Here is a 9,562-nt window from a genome sequence, read left to right as displayed (position 1 = left end):
TTATTTTTTTAAAATATTTTTTTTCCTTCCAAACATATTTAAAGAAAATAAAAATTCATTCAATTTTTTTCGTTATTTATTTCTTTCCAACCAAACATAGTCTAAAGAAGAATGCTAGGAGGTCAGTAGATTTTATGATTTGTAGTCATCAATTAATCATTATTAGTATTTTTAATATAGCAAAATTACACCATTTTCTTTTGTTAATTAAGTGTTGGCCAAATTTTAATAAAATTACTGGCTCTTAAACTTTCTCATCTCTAAATTATTTAAAAATATGATAAAATATATTAGTTTAAATAAAATAAATTTTATTTGATCACATAAAAAATCAAATAGATAGCTAAAAATTGGAAAAAAGTTTTAGCAAGGATCAAATAATTAATAACAATGAATTACAATTATTTCTTTAGTTATTCTATAATTAAGGTGTGTTATTTTAAAAGAAAAATTAACAAAAAAAAATGTCACTTTATTGTAACAAATTTGGTTAAATTTTTTGGTTATTAAGTTAAGTGGATAAACACATATGGTCTAAATAAAGATGAACCCAATTTTATTACTAGATCTTATCCATAGGAAAAATTGAACTCGGGCCATGGTTTCAATTTTTAACATGTCAATGACAATTTGGACCGACTCAAACCAACCCACAATGTCCTTACTCGAATGGGACGCTCTCTCTTTCTTTTTATTTGTTGACCGGTTTTTTTAAAGTACAAATAGGGATGGCAAAACTTCTTAAGACGCGGAGATTCTTGCGGAGACTGCTTCGAATAGGAATTTAACTGTGAAAATTTTTTTTGCAGAGATTGAGATGGGGAATAAAATTTTTTCGAGGCAGGTGCAAGGACCCAAGCGGGAATCTCTGCCCTGTCCCTGCTAATCTCCGAAATCCAAAACATATATATATACACAAAACTCTTAATCCTCAGTTGCATAACCTTTCTTCAATTCAGAGATCCCTAATGTTGTCCATACTCCATACTCTATCCAACCTCTCTGCAGTCACCCCCTCGCCACTCTCCCTTCTCACCGCATCGTCACACCTCACCGTGCCATCACCCTCATCGCGTCGTGCTCTCTATTTGCGACGTTCCTTTCCATAACTCTGCCGTCGTGTTCATTCTCCCCGCTGTTGTCGCGTCTCCCACCTCATCCACTGCTCACTACGTCATTTCAAAAGAAGTTGTCATCCTGTCGTTTAGACTTTTTATATAAAATCTTGTTGTTTTTTGTATAAGATGGATACTTGCAGCTCTATTCATATGAAAATTAATAATTAGTTAGAACTATCAGATAGATGGGGAATAGGATCCCCACGGGGAATAGGGATGGGAGCAATATTCCCCCACAGTGGAAAACGGGGATGGGGACAGGGAGTAAATATGAGGGGCGGAAATGGAGAGCAGGGAGATATCCCCCGCCCCGCCCTGTCCCGTTGACATCCCTAAGCACAAATTTAAATTTAGGGGTGAACGCGGATTGGATATGACCAAAATCTTGATCCGATCCGCATTAAAATTATCGGATCGAATCCAGTATTCACGTATTTTTTCATGCGGATCAAATCAGATATCGGATATATCTACATAATATAACAATACTTTGAAAAGCTTTTTTTTATTACAAAATTGTCAATAAAATTCATCTTTTTCACCCTTTTAAATAAGTTTACTATGAAAATATGATTAAACATACATTTTTAAATAATAAAATAATACAACATGTATGATATTGATTAATTGAAATAAAATATAAAAGAATATTTATTTATTTATTTTTTGTAGATCTACGGATATGCGGATCCGATAGCCTTGCAGATCGGATTAATATCCGAAATTTTCATATTGGATTCAGATAAACACTTCGGATTTGCAGATAGGGATCCGCTCCATGAACACTCCTAAATTAATAATAATATCAAAACTAATCTTAGAAAGAGATGATTATATTATGATCAAGGTTTTAAAAATTGGACCGATCATTAAACCGTTTTAGTTACTAGTTTATTAGTTCAACCAGTTCAATCAAAAAAATTATTTTATAATAAAATTATAAATAAAAATTCAAAAGTCAAATAAAAAAAATCCAAAGATTAACAAGTATTAATAAGGTTTCAGCATAATTTTCATAAAGATTAATAAATTTTTCTAAAGATTAACAATGAGCAATAATAATCAGCATAATTTTAACAAAAATTAATAATATTTTTTAAAGATTAACAATGAGCATGATTTTAGCATATTTTTAACAAAGATTAATAATTTTTTTCAAAAATTAATCATGAACATTAGTAAAGAGCATCATTTCAGTATAATAACAAAAATTAATAAAATTTTTCAAAGATTAACAATAACTAGTAGTAATGAGCATAATTTTAGCTAAATTATTTTCAGCATAGCATAAAACAGTAACAATGGATAGAGCTAATCATTAAACAATTTAATCTAAATAGCACTATTAGCAGCAGAATCCTAAATCAAATAACAAAGAGCCAATAATGAAAAATAAAATATAAACAAAAATATCAATCTGAATAGCACTAGCAAAATTGTAAACCTTCATTTTGACTTCTGAGCAGAGAGGTAGAAGTGCGCCGGAGACGGAAGCCAGGCGACGAGCATGACGATGGTGGGTTGGAAGAAGTTGTGGCTGACAAACGAAGAACAGAATCCAACACGCCGAGCTCGAGGAAGAAGCTGCGATTGGTGGATTGAAAACTTCGAACACTACGACCAGACGAAGACGATGGTGTCTGAGCGTGACACTTTGAAGTTTAAACTGAAGAAAAGGGAATTAAGTCCCACTTTGGTCCTTGACATTGACGAGTTGCACTAATTTAGTCTTCAAGATCCCAATTGCACTAAGTTAGTCCTCTAGATTGGAAAAAATGCACCACGTTAGTCTTTTCCCCTTTTTCCATCACCGGAGCACTGACGTCATCAGTCTTGCCACGCTGGACACAGTAACGGTTAGATGACATGACATAAAATTTGATTAGCTCCAATTTGGTCTTTGTCCACTTTTATAACCTAAATTGCTTCCTTTACTTATTCCTCTTGTTCTTCCCATTTTTTTCTGGTTCTTCGTCTCCTTACTCGTTGTGCACCCTTCTGGTTTTAGGATCATGATTGCAAGTGGGAGTCAGAGTTCTATGCGGTCTAACACAAGGATTCTCAGTCAAAGTAGAGCATTGAGTGTTTCACAATGGTGTGGGTGTGGCTGTCGTCCTGTTCTTCGATGATCCACAACAGAGACTAATGCTAACAAGCCATTCATTGAATGTCCTAACTACAATGTCAATGGAAAGAGGTGGTGTGGTTTATTTGTCTGGGCTAACATTGGAGAAGAAGATGCCGGTGGAAAGGTAACTTCTACCGAGAATGTTGACCAAGTGAAGGTGAATTTGGCTTGGATAATCAAGAAGTTAGAAGCTGAAGTTAGAACCCAAAAAAGTACATGTTATTGTTGGTTCTATTTATAATGTTTATTGTTGGTTTCATGTTGGTATTTAAAGTTTGAGCATGATTTTGTTTAATGTGTTTAGGGTTAATGTGTCGTAGAAGAAAGAAAAAGTGTCATTGTCAAATGTTCAAGTTGTTAGTCCTGTTATAAACATAAAATAAGTATTTTTTTTGTCATCCAACAAAATTATTGAAAAATATTGCAAAAAAAAATCTACAATAGCATAAATAAATGTATTTATATTTTTCAATTATTCTCATTTGGATGTATTCATTCTCAATTAGGTCTCACTTGAATGTGTTCGATTTTAATATTATACCCACTATTTGTATTTAGATTTAATTATGTCCATAGAAAAGTGAATTATATAGGAATTAGTTTCAACTTTTAACGAGTTATTTTTCGGAGTGGATCATCGATTCTATCTCAGACATTTGTATTCTAACTTCAAGAAGAGATTTTTAAAACTCAAACAAAAGTGCTCATGATGTGTAATTGACGGCAGAATAACATTGAATCACTTTTACAAACGTTAGGGATACAAATAGAATGATTTAAACGTTTGGGACACAAATAAGATTTACCCCAAACGTTGGGGACAAAAACGATACTTTACTCTAATAATAATAATAATAATAATAGTAATAATAATAATAATAATAATAATAATAATAATAATAATAATAATAATAATAATATATTACCATATCAACGAGTTTCAAGAAAAGTAACAATGAGTTTTAACAATGAGTTTTAAAATAAACCAATAGTAAGGATAGAGACTGCCATCATATCATATAATGTATTCAAATAGATAAATGGTCTACTTTCGTAAACTTAAGCCACAAAATAAAAATATCATTCACAAAAAAAATTCATAGTATCATTCAAAATGATCTACTGCCATCAACTACATCTTCATTTCTTCTTTTTCGGTGGCTTGAAGTCGGGCGTTGAGATAAATTTCAAGAAGCTGCAGTCTGGAAGCTGTGGTTGAGCTTGTTTCTTATAGTGGATCCATAGTGACCAATCCTGATGGTGGTGAGGACCTCCTTCTGGTCTACAATTTGGATGGCCTCGTAGGTAGAGCCTATTTCATTTAAATAGTATATAAATTTAGGCTAATTGTGCACAATAATTTTACATGTGGTTTGTTAAACTAAATGTAACTACCTCTTGAGACTATTGTGCATCTGAGTAGTTTGGTTGAGCAGGTGCATCTGGAGGAGCTCGAGCAGGAACATCAACAGCTTCTGGTGCAACAGAATTTAGATCAATAGTTGATCCTGGTGTTGTATTTCCTTGTGCATTGGGTTTTGTCTTAACAACAGCGATAGCTGCAGCTGCAACATCAACTGCTCTCTTCTTTGGGCAATCCCTCTTTGTGTGCCCCTTCTATAGACAGTATCTGCAAGTGAAGGATTTAAGTCGTCTCTTTAGGACCTCGATAAGCTTAGATTTCTTGCTTCCTCCATTGCTCTCATCTGCATCCTTTTTCCTTTTCTTTGTGAGTGATCCAATCTTTTTCTTGGTCTTTGGTGCTTGTGGCCTATTGTGCTCAGATTTCTCCCAAAAAATTTGTCCAGGCAAAATTTTTTTGTAATGGATATAAGTGTCTTTATATGAGTCCATAGTGAACCACTTATGACAAAAATCTTCAGGTCTCTTATTCACTCTTGCAAGAGCCGTACAAGCATGCACACAAGGCATTTATAAAGAAAATAACAAACAAATGTATCATTAAAGTATTAATTATTCGCAAAAAAGAGAGGATATAAATGCTAGTAAATTACCTGTTAACATCCAAAACTGACATGTGCACAGCCGCTTGCTCAAATCCGCTACCATGTTTGTTGGATATCCATGCACTTCAAACTTTTCATACTCATCATCTTCAGCTCAGGTTGGCATCCAATTTTCAGACTCCTTTCTGATCTTGTCCAATCTACTTTGAAGCATTAATGGTAGCTTCCCTACATGGTTGGCAAGCTTAACCTTATTTTTAGCTATCGTTCTCATCACAAACATTCTTACCTCCTCAAGTAGAGTGATAATTGGCTTGGCCCTTACTTCTTTAATTCTTGCATTAAAGACTTCACATGCATTATTGCAGATGTTATCAAGCTTTGGGCTATGACTAAATGCTGACTTTGTCCATAATTCTCTAGGCCACTTGTTAAAGTAATTCCAGGCATCTTCATTAATTTTCTTAATCTTCTTCATGTTATCAGAGAACTCTTGATATGTGGTTGATCTTGCGCATTCCCAGAGTAACTCCCTCAGTTCTAAATCTTTTCACTACTTGTTAAAGTTTTTTCATAGGTTCCACATGCAGAATCTATGGTGGACATGCGACATGACCTCCTGGACAGCAGAAATCAGGCCCTGCATGCGAACACAACAATTAAGTAACTTTTGTTATGATACAAAATAGTCCTTGAGATACAATAAATGAGCCCGTAATGGTCCCTAACATTTGTTTAATGAACCTGAAATGGTCCCCTACCTTTAAATCGTCTCCTATTTTTGTCTATGTATTAGACTACTCACATGGAATAATAACAATCTCCGTGTAAAATATTTCATTCAGAAAGTAAATCCTTTTCAGACTAACACGTAACAAATAACTGAACAGCATTATTAACTAGCAATTATTAACCTGAAATCCTACAACTAAACAGCAAGCTCAAATACACTACTTATAATCCAGCTTCCAATTGAAAAATAAATAACAATAACAAATAATCAATTTCATATAACTTTAATTCATTTTTAATTAGTGTCATGTATTTTTGCCTCTCGTAAAGAAATTCTAAATTCAAAGAACTCTGAAAACATTAAAAAATATGAATTATGAAATCATTTTAGAATAATAAAATGTACTATGAAAGGAAAAAAAAGATGATTAATGAATATACTTTTTACATGTCCCTCATAAAGCACTATTTGTTTTCTTTATAGTCTCCGAAATCCTCATGAAGTAGCTCCAAAAACTATTTCCAATTATCCGTGTTCTTCACATCTACAATTGCCCAAGCTATAATATATATGTGATTATTTGCGTCCTGACCCACGGGTGATAAAATCTGGTCTCCAATTTGTGTTTTAAAGAATATCCCGTCTAATCCAATCAATCGTCTACACCCTGTCTTAAACCCATTCTTGCAGCCACTAAGACAAACAGACATCTTCTGAAAAATCACCTCTCCATCTAGTTGTAGGATAGTGTCAATTCTCACTGTTGATCCCCGATTACACTTTAAGAGTGTTTCACCGTAGTCCCTCACCATTATATATTGAGCCTTCTCATCTTGATATACCACAGCTCTAGCATATGCCAAGGCTCTAGAAATAGAACTTCTATTTAACACCAGGTCACACTTAGACTTAAAGTACACAACTGCCTCACATTGTCTAAAGTTAGGATACTTCCTAACCTTCTTCACTAACTTGCTGGTCAACCAATTCCTATTTGCAGCTCGGTTGGTGGCTTCTCTAGAACACGTGTGGTCGTTATTGAATGTTTTAGTTTGCCAACATGTTTTCTCATGATCCCGTGAGGTATAAACCACCCAATTGCACTCCTCAATCTTGCACACAGCCCTATATCTCATAGTATTATTCTTAATAAATTGAATCCATCTACCTTCTTGAATTGTAAACTCCTTCACTACCTCTCTGAACTTATACTTTGTATTAAACTTTATTCCCACCTCAAGTTTTAAATCACTAAACCGAATACCATCTCTAAATACTAGGAAAACATCATCAGGCTCTTCTTCTGAAAATTCATCTTCTAAAGGGGAGAATCTTCATCTCCTCGGAGTGCCAAGAGTTGGCCTCATCAGATTTTGTTACTGGGTCCAAAGCATTGTCCAGATCTTCATCTCCTATGACAGGGACTTGTAAGAAACTTAAGTCCACCTCACATTCCTTATCATCCACCACTAATGCATCATCATCATTAATTAACTTCCTTTTAGACTTTGCAAAAGTCTCTGCAGGTGCATGCCTCTTAATGTCTCTTCTCTTGGCTTTATAATTTTTCCCACTATGTCACCACCACTTGAGCTATCATCTCTCCCAAGTTCATATGAACTGTCCTCTATGGTGTGTTCATTTTCAGAAGAAGGCAATATCAGAACTTATTTTTTCTTGTGTGGTTGTTGGACTTACCTCACTCTTGAAACAGACCTTGTGCAATAGGCTTTAGTATTGGATTTGGACTTTCAATTTATTTTAGGTTTGGACACACACTTTGAGTTGGCTTGGGCTTGGAAGAAGATGTAGTATTAGGTTTTGGCTTTGAGTTGGCCTTTGACTTAGGTTTAGCTTTTGGGATAATTGGAAGAGTCTTGCTAATAGGCTTTGCAGTAGTAGCTTGGTTAGGATTAGAGTTGGATGTGGTAGTGGGTTCATTGTTGTGGGATATTGGGTTATTAGTACCAAGATTTATTGGTTCTGTGTTGTTGGGTGGTGAGGTATTATCAACAAAGGCAGTGAGCTTATTAGCACTAAGATTTGTTGGTTCATAGTTGTTGGAGAATTGAGTCTTATCAGCAGAGGCAGTGGATTTATTAGCTTGGTTTGGGATCTTGTTTGGTAGGGGTTCATTGCCGGGTTCATCACCAACCACTCTGAGCTCATCATGGTTATCATCAACATAAACAATAATCTCCTTCCCCTCAACAATTTATGGTGATGACACTGCATGCTCAAAGTAAACATCAACATTATTTTCAGCCATGAAACACATCTCTCTTAATTTATCATCAGAATTCAGAACTCTTAAACCGCTGTCTAAACCCCTCCTAGGAATATGCAACCAACATTCTTCTATCTTATCATATCCGAGTTCCTTATAATAATTTCTCACCCAAAATACATCTAAAGTATCTACATCAATGTCACCAACAAATGCATTCTTATCAAGCAAATAAATAGTTATCCATTTTTCATCTTTCTAACACTTTTTTTTCTCATGGTGAAACATAATATCTAACTGCACATCCATCTGCATGGTTCAAAAGAATTTATTTTCAACACCAGATACACACGCTGATCACTTTAAGATAGTTTTCATCAATAACATTCATAGATGGCACAAAAAAATATCAAAATAAAACACAATTATCAATCATGAGAAGATACTCGTTGTTCTACCATCGGAACAGAGCATAAAAAAAAATTCCTAAACACAGTCACCCAAAACATCAAAATAAAACCCTAGCATAGAATCCACTTCAAGGTTGTGGACTGACAATATACAAAACAATCAACCATGATCAACAAACATCAAAGCATTCCATAAAATTTGAAAAAATAAAATTTTACTCCTTCTCACTAACTTCGTTGACGAAACAGAAGATCCTTGCAGTGGAAAACGAACTCTCCAGACAAGTGTATAGTGTACATCATGTTCAAATGGCCTCTAGAAATCCTATTACAGCTACCAGTTTATAACTTATGTCATTTATGGAAGAGAGATTTTTTTTTTCTGCATCACTCATGGAGAAGTTGAAGACGAAGAGAAGAGACAAAAGAGGGGTGATGATGTTTTATTTCTCAACACACACAAACGATGTTGTTCAAAGGGGTGTTTAGCGCCAAATTACAAACGATGTTGTTTCTTTGTGTCCAGCGTGGCAAGAATTGACCACGTCATTAACAGCGATAGTGCTCCAGTGACGGAAAAAGGGGGAAGGACTAATGTGGTGCATTTTTTTCAATCTGGAGGACTAATTTAGTGCAATTGGGATCTCAAGGATTAAATCAGTGTAACTTGCCAATCTTAAGGACTAAAGTGGGGTTTAACTCGAAAAAAAGGAGAAGATAGGATAACTGGGTAGGGCTTCAAGTGTTTTTTTTTCCCATTAAAATTCAAAACGGCACAATTTAAGTAAAATCGGTTAGGTCTTAGTTTGGTCTAATCGAATGATTCAGTGATCCATACATAAATTTTAGATTTATGGTTTTTTTTAAAGCCGAATTATAAAGATGTTCGGTTTGCGATTGGACCGATCTGACAGGTTGATTCAATCCAATTTTTTAAAACCATGATTATGACTTAGATAGTATTTATAATAATATAAGT

The 9,562-nt window shown here is 34.4% G+C and overlaps 1 protein-coding gene across 1 annotated transcript; it reads right to left on the bottom strand.

Annotated features, from left to right (window-relative positions):
• On the bottom strand, window positions 6,462–7,082 carry LOC107633792. The gene has a single exon (XM_016337394.1). It carries the CDS (start codon window positions 7,080–7,082, stop codon window positions 6,462–6,464), a length of 621 nt encoding a protein of 206 aa, XP_016192880.1.

This window comes from Arachis ipaensis, chromosome B03 (genome assembly GCF_000816755.2).
Source record: "Arachis ipaensis cultivar K30076 chromosome B03, Araip1.1, whole genome shotgun sequence".
In the NCBI taxonomy this organism is placed as follows: Eukaryota; Viridiplantae; Streptophyta; class Magnoliopsida; order Fabales; family Fabaceae; genus Arachis; species Arachis ipaensis.
The sequence above is the reverse complement of the archived record's forward strand: the minus strand, read 5'-3'. Positions and strand labels throughout refer to the sequence as shown.